Source organism: Sturnus vulgaris, chromosome 21, assembly GCF_052056855.1.
Source record: "Sturnus vulgaris isolate bStuVul1 chromosome 21, bStuVul1.hap1, whole genome shotgun sequence".
NCBI lineage: Eukaryota > Metazoa > Chordata > Aves > Passeriformes > Sturnidae > Sturnus > Sturnus vulgaris.
The window spans coordinates 4958158-4983113 of record NC_142263.1 but is presented as its reverse complement, the minus strand read 5'-3'; the positions used below and the strand labels follow the sequence as shown (position 1 = coordinate 4983113).

Here is a 24956-nt window from a genome sequence, read left to right as displayed (position 1 = left end):
TCGACGCGCGTCACAGGGAGGGCACGGCCGGATCTACAGCGCCCCCTCGCGGCCCGGAGGACCCCCAAGAGCAGCCCCAGCACGGCACCAATATCCTCCCCCTCCCAAAAAAAAAAAAAAAAAAAAAAAAAAACACGAAACAAAGGAGGCGAAGGCGAGAGGCTCTGTCTAGTATTTTATTAGATTTCGTTTCCAATATGCCTGTATTGGAAGATTTAGGAGACAAAAAAGGCACAAACTCACATTTAAAGAAACGACGAGATAATCTAACCCATTCTACAAAGTGTGTGTCGCCAAAGGAAAGAAGAGCACGGAGAATCCGCCGGGACGTGGCGGGTTCCAGCGGGAGGAACCCCGAGGGCTGCGGGATACGAGGGAGCTGCCCCCGGAGCCCCAAACCCACCCGGCTTTGGGGTGGGGGGGGAAATGGGCGATCCCAGCGCATCCCGCCCCTCTGCACGGAGCCGATCCCGCCGGGAGCCGGCAGGTCCAGGGGGTCTCGCCAAAGCTGATGGAAGATACGGCACGGGAACGCTGCGGGATCTTTGCTATGCTCACTAGCAGGAACCAAGCGTCGAGAGACTGAAGGGTCTTTACAGGATTTGTCTATCCAAAGGCTGAGGGATGCTTTCACTTAGGATCGGATTGGAAGGACAGAAAACAAAGGGCAGGGAGCAGAGGGGGAGTATTCAGGCTGAAGTTCCTGAATTCCCCCCCCCCCTCCAAGTTTTTCCACTAATCAGGAAAGCTTTGTGTAAAAGCTCTTACTCTGAAATCAGAGGATCAAAAAAGGATTGCAATGGTGGAATGTTACAATCTGCTTCCACGGCGATTAGTGTCATCAGATGGAAAGCCTCTTGGATAACACAAACTGAAAGAACAAGTGTGCTGTGTGTATTCTCAGGTCGCCCTCAAGTGTAAGAATCCCTCAAAACGTAACCAACAAACATGAACACAAGTCAGTGCATAAATTCTCTGTTAAAAATACTTCAAACTGAAAGAACTCTAACTGGGGCCTACACTCCTAGAATACTTCTGGAACAGCTATACAACATGTCATGAGACATCCTGGTCCCAAATAGCCTCAAAGATTAAAATTTAGTTTCTTTACCTATTTTACAATAAACTTGTTTTACTTCTGCCTGGTGAGATTGCTAAAACCCCTCAAACCCCACCCCAACCCCACAGAACCGTCTGAGGTCACTGAGAAGAGCCTGCCAGAGTTACTGGTACAATTCAGAGCTTATTGCACTTAGACATGAGTAAGGCAAAATAAACTAAAAATAAAGGGATAAACTGCCCCCTCTCCAGAAACCAAACACCATCCTCTCCCTCCAGAGCATTCCCATCTTCCCTCACACTGAAAACAGCTCTGATCCCAGCACAGCCTTGTTCAGCAGGGCATGGGATCATTTCAGGATCCCCTGCTTGCAGGAGTGGGAAGGGCTGGAGGAGTCAGTGTATTACAGAATGCTAAAAAGACTCCTCAAAAGTGGTGATACACCCACGACTGTTTGGCATACAAGATTTCATGTTAGTGCTGCCAAACACAGAAGTGGAAAATAAAGTTATTACTACTAGGGGAGGAAAAAAATCAAACATTGGGCCTTAGGGATAAGCAAAGAAGTAGGATTTTTTTTCCTCATATGTATTGAAGAAAGCAGCATTTCCTTGATTCCGTTCTGCTGAGTTGATTGTCTAAAGCTGATATCAACATTAGGATAGTTACAGTAAATATTTGAGTTCATTAAATAACAAGAGCTCTTTACATTAACAGTATCCTCTATGATTTATAATAACCAACAGATATCCTAGAAAACTGCAGGTCTTTATAAGTTGCTTTTCTTACAGCACAAAAGGAGATATTTTAGTCAGTCTTGCAATGGGAAGAATATTATTGCTGAGCAGAACCATCACTCCAGGCACCTGGATGTAACCAGATGCCAAGACCTTCCTTGCACACCAGCCTTTGCAACATCCCAATTTGTCCAGGGACAATCACATTGTTATTATTAGTCAAAACCATTCCAGCTTTGTAAGTTATGGGAAGTCTTAATAAATAAAGAACCAGGAAGTTGCAACATATGTCAAGAAAGATTTTGTAAGACTGACACTCACAGCTGAAGGACAACAGAGCTACATGGGCCAGAGACACCCCTAAAATGGAAACTCAACAGGTAATTGCTGAAGGTCCCAGTACAGGGCCTGACTGCAGCTTCTGGGCACTCTTTAATTCATGTTTGTTAAGACAGAACAAAGTAATGTCCTGCAGGAGCCACAAATCACAACTCATCACAAACCAAGAACTCTCTGGCTGCTCCTCATTTTGTACTCAGGTTACCTGCCATTAAATATCTCCCTCCAGGAGCAAGGGTGAGAGCAGAACATTTCCTGGAAGAGTTTTACACTTTTAAATACGGACAATTTCCCTCTCCAAACAGACATTCAAAGAACAGTGAAGGGCTGGGCAGAAAAAAAGATGGCAGTTTATCCCACTTGGAAAAAAAAAAAACCAAAACCAAAACAAAACCAAAAAATTCTAAGTCACCACATCACAAGACTATTTGAGCTAAAAATGTCACTTGGAAATCAAACAGGGCCACATGGAAATTGGTCTGAACACAATGAAAAAAAGAGGAGGGAGGAGTCATAAATACAGCGATCTCTAAGTCACACGGCCCCCAGGGGGAAACTCCTCGGGGTACACGTGCTAACATTGGAGTGCTTAGTACCAGACTGTCTATTTGCTCACAATATTAAGGGGCATCTAGAATTAGCTATGGGAGGTTTAAAATCGCCTGCCGGTGTGACAGAGAAAGGCTTGATCCAGAGATGGTCCGTCAGTCAAGGGTGTGGATTCCCTGGGCCTTCCTGACGACTGTCTTTGCAAACTGAAACAAAGAGACAACAGGGAAATGTTTCAGGATGACTTTGGAAGAGCTGAGTGCCAAGGGAAGTGTCAGACAACCTTGAGAGAGCAAATGTGAGTCACGCTGTCGCCAGGCAGACAATGCACGGTTACAGCACTGATCCAGAGGAAATGGGACAGAAGAAAATCAAGTGGTTGAAACTGCATTCCAAAATTAAAATATTTCTATCAAAAAGCAGCCCTTCAGACACTTCCTCACCTTGTGTTCCCCACTCAAACCAAGCAACCAGCAGATAACAGAGGGCAAACAGAGGTCAAGAGTCAGTATAGGAGTATGTGGCCCTGCCCCACCCTGTTCCTTCCAAAGATAATTAGGATGACATTTTACTGCCCTAATTAACATGTTCTTCCCAACATAAATGAACAATCCCTTCTTTCTCCTTGCTTTCTTACTTCTCTAATACCATACCACATTTTTGCAATGGCTAAGAAAAATGTGGCAAAGCCAGCCCCCAAACTGATGACATATTGAACAGAATAGAAAGGAAACAAGTCAAAAGCTTTAAAACTGCCATTGCTGCTTCTCTTGCAATGCCCAGGTGTTACTTCAAGACTTGGCCCATTAGTAAATACTGCTAACAAGCAATGGAAAAAATGAATTCCTCACAAATGTGCTTGGAATGTTCAATTTTCCAACTGTATTCTAAGCATGTGTATGTCTAAATTACTTTTTTGAGACTGACGAAAGTTTCTCTGCAAGTCATGGAAAGTAACATATGCACACTACAGAAATAAGAATAGCAGTAAAATCCACAGAATCTTCTAACACATTTTTCTTACACTTTTCACTCAGACTTTTCTTTAGAATAGTTCTGAAACGAGGCAGTAAACCTCACTCATCAACCTGTCAGTGAAACAAGTTCACTATAAAAACAATCAGTAGCACAGATTTGCCTGTCAGAAGCTATGAACAGGATCATTTCTCACACAAATGTTGGGGGTTTTAAACCAAATAGAGCAATACAGAGTTTTGTCAAATCTCTTGATACCTACAGTGCACAAGGAAGGAGTCATATTAGTCATCTGCAGCCGACATTCCTTTCACTGGATCTTTTTCTCTCATCTGAAAGAGGAAAGAAGTGTTCAAGTACTGATTCTCACGTGTGTCATCTCAAAATTTATCAGTATGGAACACCTCCTGGGTGTAAGACATCGATTATATCTCAGCACTTCAAATCAGTGATTGTGAAATGTACATGAAGGCATCATTTCTGGTTAAGCTGTGGGTTGGCAACAGATTTGGAACCATTATCCAAAGGGCAAGAATGTACATGCAACTATAATGAAATATTCTGAGGCATGAAGGGAGAGAAGGGTGCAGGGCAGGACACAAACCATGGAACAAGGTTCTCTTTATTACCAAACTTGTGTTTCTCAGAGTAAGAATCCTGTTACATACCCCCACCACCTGCTTATGGTATTTAGATCTAAAAACCTTTTACTCAACGGGTTTCTGGCAACTAATGAGGACAAAATCGACCATTCAGCTTTGAGTAAAAGCAAACAAGATATTGAGGCAGTAAATGAATCATTGCCACTCAGCCTCTCATTACCTGTGGTTCAATATATTTACTGGCTCAACAACAGACAGAAGGAGAATTCCATAACGATTAGGAGGAGATGCCAGCACCATGGACTCATGGCCAATCATTCAAAGCACACACACAGCATGACCTAAATAGCACAATTCACACCGTGGCCTGACAGCGAGGCAGCCTTTCCTCTCTGCTGTGCTGGAGAGCAGCAGCTTCTCACACAACCCACACCTGCCCTGCTTTGCCACTGACCTCATCCAGCTGTCTCTTGGTCTCCTCCTCCATCCTACGGATGTCCTCCATAGTCAGATCAACCCACTTATCAAGCCAGCAGAAGAGCTGCCGGTGGAAGTTTGTGAAGAGCCGCTTTTCTTGCTGCAAAAGGAGGAATAAAACACAAACCAGCTTAGTCACAGGGCAATTACCATAGAGCCCACAGCATTGTAACAATTTTCAGAGATGTGTACACTGAAGAATCAGCTCCCTCGCCCACCTTTCCATCTAGCTGCCACAATTGGAAACTGGAGATAGCTAATTTTTATTCTTTTATCAGAATATCTAATCTAGAGCCTTCAATCCCCAGAGAAATGCCTTTTTTTTTCCCCCCAAACCTAGACAGCAGACTGCACACTGCACTGAAAGAATGAGTGAATCTCCTTTGATTTGACAGTATTGTTCTGACTGAATAAAGTGCTCCAAGTTGGGTTTACTTAAAGCATGAAAGTTGGCCTGGAAGTGCAGAAAGAAGGAGAAAGAGGTATTTCTAAATTCCTTAACTTGCTAAAAACTGGAAGTTATGAAGTGTAAAGGGCTGACATGCACCTATCTTGTTTTTTTTTTTTTCTTTTGTAGTGACCTAAAAAAATGCCTGAACTTTTTTCACAGCTGAAAACCTTTCAACAGAGGTGACTAATGTGCACAAGCTACTCCAGGTTTGGAGCAATTTATTTCCTTTTTATAAGAGATAAGATAGGCAAAATCATTATATTAGACAGGGATATACAATGCCTCTTGGAAAGACCTCATTAAAGAAGGACACTTCAGTTTTACCAATTATGGTTTCATATCACCAAAAGCAGCTTGACTACTTGGATGCAATCCTGTAGATACTCATAAATAGAAAGGGATTGAAGACGCTGTTTATTCGGGGCTTTTGTTGAGGTATTTGAAATCCTGCAGCACCATGGCCATTCCCCTTTAGATTGCATCACCAGAGAATTGCTTTTTGCAGAAGCAGCTCTGTGGTTTATCAATATTAACCACTGAGAAGTCTCTGTGAGCTGAAGGCACAGGAGTTTTATGAACACAGAAAACCATACACAGCCATTCCCAGGTGTAGCATCCTGCTGCAGCTCATGGGTTACAGACTCTGTCACAAAAAAGCTCGTTTATAAAGATACCATTTATGTTTTAAGCTGATAAAGTTTCCCACCATCTGCTTATTTGTTAACATAGATTTTTCAAGCAGCAGACTAGGAAAATATGACTAGAGCTCCAGGACTTGTCAGAAAGATTCTCAGCTGATCAGGATCAAACAGCTGGAGCCATCTCCCCACAAAAATATTTTGCCCCTACAGGCTGTAATTCCAGTATAAATGCATCATCTCATCACTTACAAACCAGCAACCAAGTGACTGCAATTCTGGCCTATTAAACAACACAAGACAGCCAATTTACCTTCACACATGAGAGTGAAAACGTTCAATAGCCAATTCACAGAACAATCAGCCAGCCCTGCCTTTGCATTAGCAGCAAATTCAACCCAGCTTGAACTGACAGCAGAATTCCAGGCAGAGCCATTGCCTGTACAGCAGGTGGCTGATGAGACCTGCCCCTTCCTATCTCTCCCATCACAGAACTTACCTTCTGTATAAAGTTCTCCACTTTATTTTGCAGACCCCACCACTTGAACTTGACTGTTACCAGCTTGTAAGCACACATGTATGGACAATCTGACTGCTTTCCCAGGTCCTTCTGCAAAGACACAAAGATATTCACATTAAGCCTCTAGCCAGGTGTCTCCAGGAAAGAAGCTCCTTCAGTCCTAACTATGAAATCTTCCCCCCATTCCCCACAATACTCTTGCATCCTTACACCTTTCTTATATTTTATTGACAAGTTTTGTCCCACCTTTGCTCACCCTTTTTCAAGGCACGATGAAACTAGACCCTGGTTTCCTTCATAGGTGGCTTTCCCTCCATTCTGAGAACAGACTATTCCTTCCTCTGCTCTGTTGTCCACTTTTTCTTCCATTAAAATTATGTCTTTCAGCATCTTCACTGTTATACCACGGCTACTTTGCTTCCTCAAAAGACTCTTGATAAAGTCCCTATCTAAAACATTTTGGAATTAGATTGTATCATCTGACTAGATCATTGATTATACATTATACATGATTATAAAGCTTCCATATTATAAAGAAAACTCCATAAGGTTTCCTATTTCCTATTACAGGAGCCATAACCACTCTTCCCAAGTGAATCATATCAGCCTCAGCTTCTGCCAAGTTTGTCTGCTAGAAATCAGACCTGCACACCAGCAGTTCCCCAAATCCCACTCAGGATCCCTTTTAAAGACTGGTATTATATCTGCACTTGTAATGTTTTCAGATTCCAAGAATTTCAGTGAAAGGTTAAACACTGCTGGTCATTACTCAGCTATCTCATATTTGAATTCTCTTGGGTGAACCCTTGGGCTAAGCACCAGGCAGCTCTGGAGATTTCCTGGAACTCATTCTCTTTGTACCAAGCTCTTTCTTTTAAAATCAGAACAGATTCAGTGCTGAGTTCTGCATTTCCTTCTGCAGAAGGGATTCCAGTGTTTTCCAGATGTATCTTTGTCTCCAAACCCCATATAATCCCAATAAAGTTCCTAACTCATCAGTACAAACCTTCCAGTTGGGACCCAGTGGTCCACGGCCAGTCTTGACAGATTTAAACCTTGCTGGATCTTCTTCTGCCTTGTAATCCTATTGGACAGACACAAAGATTAAACACAAGTTATCCTACTGTTATCCAGCTGTTCTCTAACACAAAGGATTTCTTTTCCTGGGCCAAGACTGACCTCTGCCTTCTCAAGAGCTACTGCTTTCAGACCTCAACATTAGGTCAGACACTCTTCACTGAAATATTTCTCCCCCTGTGCTGTGTCCTAGACCTATGAAAAAGTGGTAACAAATTGATAGGACCTTTGTAAGGCTATCAGGTCTGTAAGATATGTTTCCTGTTGTTCTTTGGGAGCTCAACACTGCTGTTACAGAAAGCAGTTGTGCTATCTAGGATTTTTCACAGCACTGTATCAGTGTGATGCTCACATGCTGCTCTCTAGAAGAAAAGTACAGTCAGACTCACAGTACTACCATGAAAATGGTATCAAATACAGTTTGAAAGTCAGGAAACTCAACCAACATTCAATTTTTATACAGTTGATTTTTCTTCCCAGTAAAGAAACACCCCTTTCTTTCTCACAGTGATTCTTAGAACCAAGTGTTGGCTCCACCATTTCCCAATACACATGTGAAACATGGGTCAATATGAAAAGGGGGAAGTTTAGGAGAGATCCTGTATGGAAAGGGGAGTGCCACTTCCTGCCATTCAAGCACTTCAGTCAGCTGCACTGCTGTAGAAATACACTGTTACATGCACAGGCAACACATTTTACACAGTTTTTAAAAGAGCATTTCCTCTGGCTTGCATGAGCAGTTTTAAGGAACTCTTCTCCTCCCCTGTCCATCCTCTCACTTGTCCTGCTGCCTGTGACCATCCCTGGAAGCACAGTTTGTCCATGATCCCCTCTTTTAGCACAAGGCCTGCCCCCCAGGGAGCTGTTACCCACCTACCATACCTTGGGGAGTACTTGGCTCCGATCAGCAATGTCTATATAAATGGCTTCTACACTCTTCCATACCTCTGGCTCCAGTTTATGGACCTGAAGGGAAGCAATAATATTCAAGGAGCTGCTTCAGTGACAGAACATTCAACACTCCTAGTCTAGAAAATATAAAGCCAGATGGAAATGCAGACACCCAGTGCTCCCCTTCCCACCTACAGAGAGGTAAACACACAAAGGGAGAGTTTCTAAAGAAGCAAAGGTGCTCACACAGCACAAGTGTTTGGGGGTCAATTTTATTCAGTTTATGTGAGAAGCCAAGAGAAGAGTCTGCCTTGGTAGTGAGACAAACATTTGAAATGCAGGAACACTGTGAATAGACAGCTCCACACAGCACTTCTCTAACCCAGCACAGAAAGCAGCACTGTGACATTAAAGAGATGAGTAAAACATATGACATAAGTACTTACATTCTCTTGTGTTCCAAGATCTGATTTATGCCAGGTTTCAATTTTGATCAGGAAGTCATCCTTCATATACTCATTCTGTCATCAAAATAAAGCTTCTTGTTATTCTAGGATATATAATTTGTCTTCTTATTACACAGATAATTAGGATTAGATTAGGAGAGTCAACTCAAAGAACTGAATAATTCAAAGAATGGACTCTCCATTTGACTAGGGTCTGACTTAGGGAATTTCAGAATTATTTGTAACCAGATCACTGCTTTCAGCAAAATTGATTGATCATTAATTACTTAAGATTAAATAAACCACAAGCTGTTCACAAAAATAACCCATAAGTTCTATTGTTTTAGTGAAACATTTGGAGTTTATAAACAGCTTTTTCTTTAAAGGACAATATCTGCCACTCTATTTAGAGTTTAGAAGGGGTAACATAAGTTAGATAGGCAGAAACTGTCTTTCCACTGAGATTATTGATCTAGCACTGAGTACATATTTTGATTCAACTCTTCCAATTAATAACAATATTAAACTGATGAGCTGAGAGCTCTTGGCACTGAAAGGGAAGGGACAAGAAGCACAGTTCTGCCAAGTAAGCAAAAAACTTTCCATTTCTCACTATTACTGTGAGTAGCAAAGGACTCCCAAAGGTAACCCTATCCTCCCTCAGGGGAGCAGAAACAAAAGCACAAGGCAGTGAAACACTCAGCATGTAGAAAGGAAACATCAAATTCAGAAGAGATTAATCAAGGGGACAGCATGGCAGGAGCTAACTGGCTTTTACTCAGTTTACCCAGGCAAGGGCTTGTTGCCATTTGTAAAGCTGAGCTTTGCTAAGCACAAACAGATCTCTGTCCATGGATACACCACCCTTGGTAAGGGCAGCTAATCTATGGGATCTGACAATGATAAAAGCCAAAGTGCCTTTAGCTCAGGTTAAAGAGCTTCTTCTACCCACAACACTTGATTTCAGACATTAGCCCACAGATTATCAGTAAAATCAATACTTACTGTAATAACTGCTCCAAGAAATCAACACATGGAAAAAAAAGAGACACAGCACTTTAGTTAGAAAAGACTGTACAGCAACCACTGCCCTCCTCCCACCCTCAGCCAAACAGGGACAGCTTCAACTTCTCAGGTACCTCTGAGGGAAAACACATGGAAGTTGATAAAACCCAGCTAACTTCACCCCTTTCTCCTGTGGAAATTCTCAGACTTGAAGAAACCCAGAGGAGCAGCAATTAATTATGCACTGCCACTTGTGCTGCTGGCCTGCAGCCAGCTGGATGAGAAGATGGAATAAGTATGTTCAGCTGACAGCATTTTACCAATCCTTTCTCAGCTTGCAGATAAGGAGTCTCTCCATAGTTCCAAAGGAAACCCACGCTGGATTTCAGGGCAGTGCAGCCCTGCCTGGGGTAACCAGACCCTCTGCATCTCTGCTGCTCGTGGTAACTGAACTCCCTGGACACCCAGGCTCAATTATTCAACACAGAAAAGCAATTAAAGATCCTGTAACAGTCAGCATCTGCTCTACCTGAGTAATTCTACTCAAGCAGAAGGAAGTCTGAAGCTGGAGGTGAAGTTCTCTGGTCTGTTCTGAAGTCTAACATCAGGGCTTGGTTAAGGAGCAATTTGGTTTTAAAGGTATTGTAACAATTTTTGAGTTCCCAAGGCAGCATCCTGGAGATCACCTATCATGCACATCCAGTTGCCTTAATTACCCACTGCTGGGCTTGGACTGTTCTGAACCCCTAGCATGTGAAAATTGCTTTTTACAGCAATTTTACAGAAAGCCAATTATTTAGACTGACATGTTGGGCTGGAGGGAGAGAACAAGAAGGCAGAGCTGAGGCTAATTTTTCAAAGGCTGAACTTCATCTCATTATTCCCATCTCAGAACATTTCATTATTTCTGCAAGAAGGAAGTGGGTTTGTTTTTTTTTTCCTGCTAGTCCCAACAAAATACTGAATAAACCAGCAATAATTATAATTATAAACCAAGGCCTTCCCACTTTGCCATGACTGTGTGCTGTGACTATGCAGCAGCCTCTAAAACAGGTTCCTTCACCTTCTTAACTTCTTCCCTGTGGGGAAGACTCCTCATTTGTAAAGAAACAAATTAATCTCTTCAGAAATGTCCACTCAAACTTCAATGCTCAGCTTGCTACAAATTAAGACCTGCTTCCTGAGGCATTACAGCAGTAACTCCTACACGTTTCAACTGCAGTTATAACTTCTCAGTTTCTTGACATTTGGCCACAGGCCATGGTTACACTCAGACTGGAACACACATCAAATTGCTTTTCTAAAAACATTTAAGCCACATTAATATTTAAGTCAGACTGCAGAGAAGAACACTTGCTCCCCTTGGCATCAGCCCACAGGTACAACTATCAGACAATCCTCACTTCATTTTTACTGCAGAAGTTGTGAAACCATACAATAACAACAACCTCACTTACAGTTTATACTCTCAAAGGAGCTAAGCAAGGCTTCCATTCCAAGTACATAAAAACAACATATTACAGCACAAACAAGTGTGCAGAACTGTATAAAGTTATAAACTAGGCATTTAAATTCCTTCAATCCCCAGTACTACTTTGATAATGGCCCATAATATGCATATAAATTGAGCTTCTCAGAGGAGATACAGGGAAATATAAGAAGGATGAACTCATATAATTTTTAAAAATACCATGAGGCACAATTAAATCAAAGCACTGCTTTATTCCTGTTTAGAAGGCTCTGTGAATAGCTGATGTGCAAGCAGGGAGAGCACAGCAGCAGCACCTCAGACAGGAGGGCACAGGCAGAATACACTCAGGTTTAGCTCCTGCTGGGCCCCTGGTTTTTAAATTTCAGATTCTAGTGAGAGGGCTGAAAGCCTGGCTGCTCCAAGCCAGCACAGCATTTTCTGCTGCCCAAAGATTCACAGCAAGGCATCCAGGTCTCCTCATATCCAACCAAAACACCTGAGTGCATCCGAAGGGAAATGACAATGCCCAAGGCAGCCCCACAACACATCCAAGGCTTCCCTCTCACATCCAAGGGTTCCTTCTCTCACCATCCATGGGTTCCCTCTCTCACATCCAAGGGCTCTCTCTCTCACATCCAAGGGCTCTCTCTCTCACATCCCTGGGCTCTCCCCTTCTGCCCAATCCCAGCCAAGGAAAGGTTTCAGCAACTTTTCCAAGCTCCTCTTGCTTCATGTCAGGTTGGCAGATTCTCTAAACAGATTTATCAGCCTCCGCATCAAAACTGCCTTCTGCTCCAACCCCCACAACAAAGCACTTTTTATCTCATTTATGTTGCTGTTTATTACAGTTGAAGGGTTGTTTTTTTTTGTTTAGTTATCATTTCTAGCATATCAAAACCTGAAATTTCTTTTGATTGTGTTGAAAAGTCTTGTACTTGATTTTAGTATTCCATGTTTTCCGCTTCAGTAGAATTTTATTAGTGTGTAACTGAAGGATAAGCAGTTTAAGAATAACAAAAGAACTAACTCCACACCTTTGTTTCAGAAATTGGTGGAGAAGGAAAAGAGGAGGTGGAGGACACAGCCAGGCATTTAAATCAGCTCAGTGGGCTTAACATGGAAATAAACTAGACATTTACTAACTAATTTAAGTAACATGCAGCAAGAAATCTGCATAAAACTTAGAAAGGTTGCAAACAACTTTGTTTCCACCTCTTCTGTGAGACATTAAAGATTTATTCTAAAGTTGATGGCAGTATCTGAATTTTGTGTTTGATATATCCATTCCACTAGACTGCAATTTCACAGACTGAAGTAACACTATCCTCTCCCACTGCAGAGCTTTTTCCTTCTTTTAAAACATTTCATTTAAAATTCACTTAAGTAAATTATCAAAAAAAGGGTTTTTTTATATATTGAGTTCCAAGAACAGTTGGAATTTTTAAGTGTCTCATTCCCATAGCAACTGTACCACTACCAACCAGCAGAAAATGTATTCTTCAGAGATCCAAACAGCATAAAATGCTGCCAAAACTCTTCATAAGTTTGGAGGCAAAGTCAAATTTTCAGTTTACAGCAGAGAAGACCAGAGAAGCTGTAGTGGTCAAACACCATGGCTGTTAAGTTCAGTAAGTAAATACTAACCACTCCTGTAGAAAATAGGTTTGACATGATTTCAGCACTTTACTCAGCTCCCAGAGCCTCACCCCTGCCTTTACAGATGGATTCACTTCAACTGCAGCATTCTCTGTCCAACCCTCCCTGTCCTCAGATCCTGCAAGTGAGCAAATACCCAGCACTTAACACTTGTTCCCTTCACCTGCACTAAGCAAGAGGCAGCTGAGATCTGCTCTGTTCCCCTCTTGCATTTTCCACTTTTTCCCACCTGGCTATGCTGCACTTGAGCACATAAAATCAGCCCTCGTGTATTTATTTCATCAGTGTTACACAGCTATTCCTTTAGGCAGACTAACAGATATTTCTTCTCCTCTCATAGAGGAAGGTCACTAATTAGCAGCACATCAGACAAGAGCAGTTCTTTTAACTCCTCAGCACTGTATTTTGCTTTTCTTGACCACACAAAGGGTTTAGAGAACAGAAATCCAAGATTTAAGAGCTGAAACAGCTTCTCTACTGGTTGCATCTTTCCTTATATTCTTCCCTACCTTTTCCCCCTGCCCCAGAAAACAAAAAGGGAGAATCCAGAGTCCTTCCTCAGGCACTCACCAGTTCTGCAGTAGGGATAGGCATTCCATGCTTTTTCATGTATATTCAGAGCTCCTTCAGGGGCCAGCATTCTCACAAATGTTGGCACTTTGCTGCAGAATTTGGAAATGGGAGGAAAGGCATTGATAAGGTCTACATGGAATGAGAACTGAGACAGGCAGGACATCACCTGGAATGCAAACACTAGAGATCTGCACACTTCTGGAATTGCTAGGGCTCTCCCCAACCCCATAAGGATGTTTTCCAGAGATGCTAAACCAGACATATTAATATAAATCTTCTTTACATAATGAAAGATGAAACAAAAGGAAAAAAAAAAGAGGCTGAAAGCAGATTGAAATCTAGGTGGTGTTTTGCTTTTTAGCCAAATTCAAATATGAAAATACTGGGTGGCAGGATCAGACTTGCTTTGAAAAAGCTCAAAGGCAGATTTTCTTGGGACAACAGCCACGTTTACAGGGATGGGTGGGTGTCCCAGTGATGCTCACTGCCAGGTGCTGTTCTACTGCCTTAGCTTTGCATCTTTCAGCCTTTACATAATCTGTGATTTATACTTGCTATAACCCAATTGCATCTTCCTCTGGTTCCTCTTGCCCAAGTCTGGGAATGAAGTGGTTCCCATACCTCTGTAAGTGGTAGATCTTGTGTGTGTACTGCCCACGCTCTCCATCTCTCTCGTAGGGTTCGTTCACCAGGACTTCCACTCCTTCACCTCCACCAGTTTCATTCTTACTGGCTTCTGCCACAGAATACAGCTGCCCCACTTGATACTGGAGAAGTCAAAGACACATTATTACCGTGGCTATAATTTAGCTGAAGTAATAACTTTGTCAGAAGAAGCCAAGGACAAATTTATTACCCGGGGAGAGGGCAGAGAAAAGGACACGCACTTGTATGGGCAGATAAGCAGCTCATTTAATTTCATTTGAGATAGAAAGCTTGAGTGGTAGTTAGGAGGAAAGCACTGCCAATAAGACAGTTACCTTTAACCCTTCAATCTCAAGCTCCAAACACAGAATCAAGAGAAAGCAAAAAAGATTAAAGGAGCACCAGAAAGAAAGAAAACACACAGGACCCCAGCCATACTAGAGCAAAATCCATTTGGCTTCATTTGTTTTTGGCACACAGGTGTCCTCAAAATAATTGAGAATAAGGCATTGCCAGCCCTGAATCAATAAGCACCCAGTGCTGCATCCAGAAGAGTCCCAAAGAAATTCACATCAAGCTTTTTTACAAAATGCAGGGTAGGGGGAAGGAGTAAAAAACTTCATAAGGGAGATAGAAGATAAAGGGTACATGCACCACCTGATTAAAGTGTTCCAAGAGACAAACTTGTTAAATGTGCACAGCCTTAGAGCCCCTAAGGGTCAAAGGAGAGCATCCCCCACGTGCAGTTCAAACAACTGAGTATGAAGCCTGAAGTAAACAGGGTATTTTCATTTTGAAAACTTTATCTAATGAAATAACTGAGCCAGTGTCCCAAATTGGCAAGTTGATCTATGTTGTCACTGCTCCCACTATTATTTTTCCTATTATTTTTGGTTTGGGTTGTGTTGTTTTTTCTCTGTATCACACTTCCTCTTTGCCACAAGCTTAAACCACTACCAGGGAAAGCACAGACTTTCGACATACAGTAAAATTCTTACCCTGAAATCATTTCTCAGTCTCTTACAGACACTCACTTGGCAGCATAATTTCTCAGAAATCACTTTAAGTACTTGATACTACACAACTTCTTTCATAAGAGGCATTCACAAATGTTTCCCAGGGCAGAGCAGAGGAAAATTCAAGAAAATTAACAAAAGGGAACATTCTCCTCTGCAGAAGATGTAAAGATTAAGACACTCTTGTAGCCGAAAAAGGGAAAGCAGAGCTCAAAAGAAACATGATCAAATGAAGAAAATTCACACAGGTCTCTCTGAGGCAAAGTTAGATGAGCAAAGTTTGAGGATAAAGAAGCAAAACCACTGAGTTAAAAGGAAGAGTTCTAACTTAGCAGAGTTAAGTCTCCAGGACTCTTAAATGAGCAAAACAGCAACTGTTGCCAAAGGCAACAACAGTACAGGGAGGCAATCTGAAAGGGTAAACCACAAAGTGTTTGGCACCAGAAGTGAAGTGATTGAAAAAAACCAAAAAAACCAACCACCAACCCCCCCCAAAGTTCCATAACATAACTACAAAGCAATGCAACACTGTTCAAGCCATCTTGCTTTTCCACAGCATAAGGCTCTGCATCAGAAACAGGAATAACACTTCTAAAAGTCAGCCTGGAAAAGTGGAATACTGCTCAGAGCTGAGAACCCAGAAATACTTCACTGGGCTGGAACATCTTCTGCAACGAAGGAAGATTTCTTCAGTCATTAAATTTTGTTGTCAGAGCATCCAAAATAACAACAGTACCCAAAGCTCTCTGGTACTTTGTGCCATCTGGTGCCAATGAAGACCAAGGGAATATTTATTCCTGCTGGAAGAATAGATGGAAACCAGGCTAACGAGGCCAAGTGTCCTGGCCTCAGCTAATGTGGGGCAGAACAAAAATCAGACCATTTTCAAGCTAAGAGCAGCAGGTCTGCAGGATCTGTCCAGAAGGTCCTGGCCCAGGAGCAGCCCTCTCTTGGCTGGACAGTTCCTGCACTGTCACAGCAGCTTGGGTTTCAGTCTGGATTTTGGGCTGCAATACAAGTCTCTGACTTCTGACATTTCATACACCACACTGCTTTCCTTATGACTCCCTACATATGACCCACACAGCAGAACACTCACCTCCCTCCAGAAGAGCAAAACATGAGAGTTGTGAAACCTTAGAAGCAAAGTTGCTTTAGCAGAGTAAGAGCCACACAAATACTCACAGAACAGAGTTTATTATGAATTTGGTAACTACAGGATTACAGGGGAGGACTGAATGGCCTTTCAGCAAGTCCCAGGACAGAGCTCCAGGAGCACAAACTAATTCCTCTTAGTAACAGCCTCTTATTCATTCCTTCTCCCTTTCAAATACTTGGGTCAAAGCTCAGACACTAAGAAGATAAACCCTTTGGTTTAACATCTTCACCATTTAAACTTCCCTGTTATTTCTGAGCCTTTAATCGCATTGATAAGAGATGAAAAGGCCCAAATAAAACTGTCCCAATGAGCAAACCCCACATCATTCTCCCTGCAAAGGTAAATAGAGAAACAGATTTTGGCTCTATGAATCTGGACTCCAGACAGACCTGAGAGCTCCAAAAAACTCCTCTCCTCTTCTGCAGGAAGTCATCCCTCTTGCTCTGTGCCAAACATCTCTTACACAGCTGAGAGAATATCTTCATTGCACCAAATTTCCTCCAGCAGGCCTGATCTCAACACAACCATTCTCAAGAGCAGTTGTTTTCCTGAAAGCTGCTTTGAAAGCAATTAATAAGATTCCTGTGTGTTTGGCAAGCTCCTTGCCATGTGAAAGGAACAAAGAGGCAGCACAGAATGTGTACACACAGCTCTAATCCATACCAGCATTTCAGTGGCAGCTGGCAGAGACACCCACACGAGTCCAGGCTCCCCAAGCTGGCACCTGCTGCTGGTCAGGGAATGGGAGCAAAGCCTGGCACCCAACACTCACCAAGGAGATTCCCTTTGCTCCCCACAGTGGGACAAGGGATAAACCAACACAGCAGTGCAGCTTGCAGCCTGCACTTGAGCAGGACCATGTTTTGGCAGGGTTTCCATGCAGAAGACAGACTGCTACAGTCTAACTCCTACATGCCAGCTTTCGAGTTTTAGTCATCGCCAGGGCTTCTCTTGCACTGCTTGGTTCCCATCTTGGCTAACTAAGTCTTGTGTTGATTAAGTCACAGCTCCCTAGTCCCTTCCTGCTGACTGGTTTTCTCCTGAATTCCATACTATTGGTTAAGATCTATTTGCTAAGGGTGGAGACTGAACACAGAATCCCTGGCACATCACAGAACCTCACAGAAGACTCCCTCAACCCTTTCATGATGTCTCAAAGTTGCAATTCATTTAATTCCCGTTTTACATGCTGGCATCAGACTTTTTGCCAACAATTTGCATACAAGTGTGAACTCTTAAGCCTTTTGAGCAAAAAGCAACCATATAAAAATGAAATCAGAAGTCCTCCTGCCAGCCAGAGATGCTTCATGAGCAGCTACACAGTCAAGAGCAATAACAAGTCTCCAGAGCCCTATTTAAGAGTTCTGTACACAAGGAAATCCTTGAAAGCAACGAAGGTTTAACAGCTGTTTTGTAGAACAGCAGTGCAGTGACCAAGTGATGCACAGATGTGTCAGCATCTTTGCACACAGGAAGGGGGATGAGGCAATAAACAGAGTAGCAGTCATCCTCTGAGTCAATACTGGAAATAACCTTTCCTCTGAAGCACACCCAGGTACATAGGCAAAACTAAGTGAACTTTAGCACCTTTCTGCTCAGGAAACTGGCTCCTAAAATCTGCCTTATCACAGGAAAAACACCAGACCTTGGAAAGGGACATCACTCATGGGACACGGTGACAAGGGGGAAGGTTGGGGGTTTCTCCACAAGGCAAGCACTGGACCCAGAGTAGAGCAATACATCTCCTGAAACAGATAATCCCAGGGCACCCTCACACAAAGAGGTTGCCAGAGACTGACAGATTAATCTACAGCCCAAACCCTCAGTTTTCCACACGGGCAGTCTGCACACAAGGCTCTGAACAGTCAGGGAGGGAGAGCACAGCCAGGGACTCGCTTTAACTGGATGAAGGCTAATCCCAGTATCAGAGAACTCAGAAAAACCCCGGGTTGGGTTCCATCCAGTCTAACCCCTCAAAGAAACAATCTGTATGCTGATGCTTTGCCTTTCTTTTACACAGCTTGATACCAAGGAGCCAGATCACTACAAGGCAGGGCTCCTGTCATTCAGGAAGGTCCTTTCTGTCCACTGAGCTTGAGTAATTTGCCATTTACCCACAGCTTTCTCTAACCTACAACTTTGCATCCTTTGCTTACTTGATAAAGCTGATCATGTTACTCCTTCCTTTGTTGAGCACTTGCTCTTGTAATGGCACTCAGACACCATAAAAGATCCAAACTTCCCTACTCTCATACTTCAACCTGACTTCTGTTAAAACTGCTTGAAACAGATTCATGCAGAAAGCATAAAAGCTACATGTAGGGAGCAAGCAACAGGCAGAACTGGTGGCATGAACAGCCTTGTTCTTGCATTAACACAGAACACAGATCTAAACCCACCCTCTGATCAGAGGTCGGGGCTTTCTGTCAGCCTCTGATACCTGTCACAGCAGACTGAGCCACAGGAACAAGAAACTCAACTTAGACACTGCTTGTGTTTTACTAACCAGTCTGATGGCTGCAGGAATGAACCACATGAAGTTCTAAACTGTGTTCTGTCAAAAGAGTGAGAGTTATAAAAGGGATGTGCTTAAAAAAGTGCTGCCATGAGCCAGCCCACCACTGTCTACGCCACAGTAGCTGCTATATTCAGAGGAAAGAAAAATGAACAAGAGTGATGTTATCACAGCTCTCCCTAAGAGTTAGAACAAGGCCTTGATCAGAGTTCACAAACACAAGGCTTACAGCCAAGGATCACAAGGGAAAAAAAAAAAACACATCCAGAAGAAGGCATCTGCTACGGAAGTGCTACAGACTCAGTCACTTCAGTTTCTACCTTGTTAGTGTAAAGATTAAAAAATTCAAAACATTTATAGGGTTAGATTCTCTGCAAGAGTGGTATTCAGTGCAGGAGGGAGGAAGGAAGGGCAAGCTGCAAATCAGAAGAAACAGGAGGGAAACAGCCACTGAGTCTGCACAGCTACTCCATGGTTGGTTTGGTGATGAAAATCACCCTGTCCAATAGAAACTACATTTCTTCTCTCAATTCAGCTTTATCTAAACAAAAAGAAAACTTTCTATATATAAGAGCTAAATAGCACAGGTCTTTAAAAGTCCCTTTGCTATATGAGCCTCTTAAGTCTCAAGTAAATCTTGATCTTTGCCTAAGAGTTTAAACAAAAGAGTTTCAGCAAAACACAGTTTAAAAGGTGACTTAAATTGTACTAAAGCTTCCCCTTGATGTTAAAAAAATAGAAAAGAACAATAGTACTAATCAAAAGGAAACTGCACTTGAAAACAGCCTGACAACTCAAGATTTATGATCAGCATATCTGAAAGTATTTTATAAGAGAGATGATTGGCACCCTCAGACTTAATACAATTATTTGGTCAAAATGATGGTGAATAAGTAACAGCTCACAGGGGCTGCTGAAGACAGCTTGCATTTTCCAGTTTTTGTTCATGCTTTGATCACAGGTTTATTTACAGTCCTAAAGCGAGGAAGCAAGAAGCAAAGAACTCACCTCCTCCACAGACACGGGCAGGATAACACGGCTGGAAGGGAACACAGAGACAGAAATTAGCAAATATCCCTGCAGCCCCAAAATTCCCACATTCCTCACAGCAGTGGTTCCACAGCTCTCCTCTCCCCCCAGAATTCCAGCATCCACCCAGTATTCCTCAGGCCAAAGACTATTTATATAACAACCCCAAAGAGAACCAATATATGATAGATTATAATTGCAACCCTCTCCTAAAACTCTGTAATTCAACTGGTGATACCTCACTGGCCTACAAACCTACACAGCATCAACACAGGGGTGATCCCTCTCACTCCAATCCTTTCAGCAATCCCATCTGATTCCTCACCAAGCTGCTGGGGAGGTTTTTGTGGGCCTCAGCAATTCTGCAGAGATCTGCAATAGCCACAAGGCACTGCACGATTTGCTCACATGTCCCAAAGCAGCAGGAACAGCAGAGGAAAGGTTTTCTCAGAGCTCGGAGCAAAGGAAGGTGCTGCCACTGCTTTAAATGAGTCTTTTTTTTTTTTTTAATTGTGGTTTCCTGAATGCTTCTGATCAGACAACACAGCAAAAACTGCCTGAAGTCACAGAGATTTTTTGGGAAAGAATTAATTTAAAGCTGACAGAAATACGTGCTTGTTAAGGTCTTCTCCAAAACTGGATCTGTGTTTGACTTCTGCTTTCAGCAAGGATGATGTTGAACGAGGGACAGATAGGAAATGGATATGGCTACCAGGGGCAGAAGAATTCCCAATTCTGTGGGAATTAGTCTCAAAGAAACTAGGACACAATCAGGAAAAAAATCCCTCTGTATTAATAAACACCTTTTGAAAAAACAATAGAGGTGAAAATAGAATTTTTTTTTACACTTTACCAAAAGAACAAACTGCAATAGGGGCAAAAGATTAAAGATTACAGATTAGGCAAGATTACTTGTGACAGCACCACTTTATGCTGACTGCAAAGTACTGCAAAAAGAACTACTGAGAACTGCAAATGAATTTCAGTGTCAATAAAAAAAAAAAATGCACTATAGGCACTTGTTTTCACCAAACAGATGGGGTTAATGAGCCCTAAATTAGTTTTGCCAATATCTTGTGCCATTATGGAAAAGCAGCAGGAAACATCAGCTCAGTGGCAGTTCAAAAGTAAATCCAATATTAGAAACTGGAACAGCACACAGACACACACACACAAAAAAGACAATTATGTCACCAGAATCTGCCATGTATCAACATCTTGAATACTGCACATAGTCCTGGTCACCTTACCTCAGAGAATACAGAACAAGTGAAGGAAGTTTTTAAAAGGTGATTGGAGATGGGAAGAAGTTTCTGTGTGAGAAGAAAGCAGTTAAGACTTGGCCTTTCAGCTTGGGAGAAAAACCAGCTAAAAGACTCAGGTATGGAAGAATTTTAGAGATCATAAATGAAGCAGAAAAGTGAATGGACAAGTAACAGTGACTGTTTTACAACAGAACAATCATTAGGCAGCAAATTTTAGACCAAATCACGTGTGCTTCTGTACGTCACATCTACTAAAGACATGGCATTCCTAGCCAAACATAGGAAGAAAAAGCAATTTTTAAATGGGATTTGATCAATTCATGGAAATCCATGGGCCACTTGCTGGTAGGATACACTGAACTATAATTGTTTTAATCACTGTTACATATTGTTTTCTGAAAATACCTGCAGAAAGGCAAGAGGGAAAGGACCAACAGCAGTATGGTGTAAGGGAGGATAAAAAAAAGGAAAGGGATTTTCACAGGTAGACTTTGCCATCGAGCATGATGTTGTGTTAGTTAACTGGATAAAAATGCAATAAGAATGAAAAGAGGGGCTGGATGATAAATTAAAGTGAAAAACCAAGAAATAGGGAAGAAACAAATTTTTTTTTTAATGAAGTTAAAACATTTTTCTTCAGAAAACCTGGTGCAAAACACTGCTGTAAGTGAATGAAATTCCATTTAGGAAACTAGAAGACACTAAATCTGAATTATTATCTTATATTTCAATGGAGAAACAGAAACACAAAGAAGACCAATGGTTTACAGTTCATTGAGCCCAGCAAACCAAGGAAGTGAGGGTGAAAACACAGGTAGTCAAGTGACAAAGGAGGAGGAGGGAAGACTCCTCAAGAGGATCTTGAGGAAAAGCTTTGCAGGAGCAGCAATGGGAACAAACTTTAGGACAGAACTTGCTCAATTTATGAGAAATTCTATGATGTGGTTGGCCTGAAAATGATGAGGAACATTTAAGATCCCTGTTAGATTAAAATTTGCCTCAAATTCCAGCAAAGGGAAGTACAGCTGCAGGGAAGGTCAGTGGCATTATCGTCACTTCACAGGAAAGGGAAGTGAGTCTCCACACTCTGATTCTCCTCAAGGTCTTCTGAGGCAGTTTAAATCAAAATAAGGACAGCAAGCAAGACTCCAGCCAGCATTTACAAACCGTGACACCAAAAAAATGCAAACAAATGAACGAAATCCATGCAGCTTATCTGCAGCAGGATGGATAGAAATGCAAGATAAGTCTGAAAGGACATCAAATGAAAGTGTTAAAGTCATCACTGCATAACCATCAGGACAAGAAGCTGTAGGGAAATTATGATACAGACTTGTCTGATAATAAAATGTGACATCAGGTTTTTGTTATATTGCTCTATTTCTGTATCAGCTCCTAAAATACTTACAGGGCACATAATAAAACCCACTTGATTTACTAGGGAGAGTGTGACAAGGGGTCACAGAGATGGAAGAATAATCTGCTCAGATGAGATGAAGTTACACAGATCATTTCGATTTTTACCACCTATGGTAGGAAGGCAATAATGACCTGCATGTAACCAGAACTAACAAAAGTAACAACAAAACAGTAACAGCAAAGCACTTCAAATAGCCACCTCAGACCAAAACAAGTGGTTTCAACATGCCTTAAACAACTGCTTCCTGGAACACGAGATTTCATCAAAAAACATCTCAAATAGGATGTAAATTGGGTAACTTCAACATACAACGTCATGAATATTTAAATCTGAGCCAATACAGTGACACAACTCAGAATGTGTAACTGTAAGAGGTGGCTGGGAATCTCAAAAAGTAAAAAATAAATGTTCATTTGGAAAGTCCAGTAGCAACCTTGACTGTCCTTAGAGCCAGGTATGTCTTACTAAGGGCAAAACAAAGGGAAGAAAAGAAACAGTGTAATGGCAACACTACAAATTTGTGGCCCTTTTGAAAACACAAATAGAAACCTGTATAAAAGGAAACCGATGTAGTAATTCTGGTCTTTTAACCTTTACTCTTAACATTTACACTTCACACCTTGTTTCTGAAACAGGCAGTGTGAAAAACCAGTAGGCATGCTGATATGGTGAGGTAAATAATGTTGAGTCAAACAACTTTTGGAAGCGACAGTCACGAAGATGAACTGCTCACACTGCCAGAAAACTGAAAATTTAAAGTACATATGTTCTCACCTTTAGAGCACAGCTCACTGATAATGAGTTTTACTGTGGTACAGGGCAAGGGATTGTGAGCAGAAACATGAAAAAGATACACAATAACCCAGCCAAGGTGCTGTAAGAGGGAAAGCAGTAAATTGATAGGAAAATATCAACAAAACACACGTTGTAGAAGGAGTTCATTATCTTTTCACGCACCTGAAACTGAGCATTTAGCCCAGGTTTCTGCCTGCTATCCAGTTTAACACTACTGAAGGCAACGGTGTTTTTGTGTTACAAAGAGCAGCTCTGCTGCTGCTCCTGAATTCTACACTCCTATTGTTTGGATAAAAATAGCAGGGGTTTAAGGATTGGGGGGAGGGAAAAAAAGTTTAAAGACAGCTACAAGGATCAGTACAATCCTCAACATAGTTTTAATATTTAAATCTGCACCATGGTCCATAATCTTGCAAAGTAATTCCTGTAAGGAGGGCAGAGTCATGTAGGTAAATGTGTCTAAGAGAAGACCTGAAAACCCACTTTATCACTGGGATCACAGCTATGTTTTATAAGGGGAGAAAGAGATAATAAACAGAAAGCCTCTCCCATCAGCCAAAAGAAGTTTAAAATGATGGAATGCACTTAACTTGGGAATGCACTTGAGTTAACCTTAAGAACTGAGGAAAGAACAATGTACGGAGTACACACAGCTCTGAAGACACCCAGCCAAAGTGCACCGGTCCAAGAGTATATTCCACATTAGCAAGCACAAAGCTGCTGAAGCAAGGACTGTGACAAGCAACGTGTGACTAATAGCTACACACCCTCACGTCCAGCCAGTTTTCCACCCCTTCATCCCCATCACAGGGCAGGACAACCGCAGCAGCCTCAGGGTCAGTGAAGAACTCCAAGGTGAGGCTTCCACAACCAAAAATATTTTGGAGCTACCTCATTTCTGACATTCTAGGAGAGTCCCTCCTTGGAGATTACACAGCCAAAGGCGGGAGGGGACCCAAACCGAGCTTGACACTTGGCTCTGCTACAACGAGCAAGGGGCAAGACGCCCCTGCCTTTCTCAGACCTCCCACAGAAACCCCCGGGACTGCTCGGCCCCGGGCACCGCCAACACCCGCCCCGCACAGCCGGGGAGGCCGTGGGGGCAGCGGCGGGGCCGAGCGGAGCCGCAGAGACACCGAGCGGACCCGGTACCCGCCGGCAGCCGCGGCCCCCGCCCCGCCGTGACCTTCACTGCCGCCCCCACCGCCACCGCGGCCCTCACGGCGCTCCCCGCTCCTCCCTTCCCTCCCCGCGGCCGCAGTGCGGGGCAAAGCCGGGCCGCCCACCCGCGGCCGTCACCGCGCCAGGCCCCGGGTGCGGAGCGGAGATGAGCGGAGGGGCTCGAGGGGGGCCGGCATGGGGGAGCTCCCCGCACTCACTATTCCTTGATGAGCACCATGGCGGCGCCGCCGCGCGCCTCCCGCCCGGGCCAGCGCCGCTGAAGGTGACAGGAGGCGCGTCCCGGAGCCGCTGCGCGGGATGGACCGAGCCGAGCCGAGCGAAGCCGAGCGGAGCCGAGCCGAGCCGAGACGAGCCGAGGCGCGCCGCACCGGGACGGGGGGGCCGGGCCGGCGGGGGCCGGGGCGGTTCGTCTCTGCGGCAACGGCTGCGTCACCTCCGCGCCGCGCGCGGGGCGGGGCGGGGC

At 43.0% G+C, this 24956-nt stretch overlaps 1 protein-coding gene across 1 annotated transcript; it reads right to left on the bottom strand.

Moving 5' to 3' along the window:
• Positions 1 to 162: 162 nt before the first annotated feature.
• PITPNA (phosphatidylinositol transfer protein alpha) lies at positions 163 to 24956 on the bottom strand. Its single transcript, XM_088177139.1, has 12 exons — positions 24691 to 24956; positions 19811 to 19841; positions 14089 to 14234; positions 13461 to 13556; positions 13186 to 13189; positions 8763 to 8837; positions 8308 to 8391; positions 7355 to 7432; positions 6328 to 6438; positions 4717 to 4839; positions 3923 to 3992; positions 163 to 2891 (listed from the first exon to the last, which is right to left on the bottom strand). Exons 1-11 carry the CDS (start codon positions 24708 to 24710, stop codon positions 3945 to 3947), a joined length of 816 nt encoding a protein of 271 aa, XP_088033265.1. The 5' UTR covers positions 24711 to 24956; the 3' UTR covers positions 163 to 2891; positions 3923 to 3944.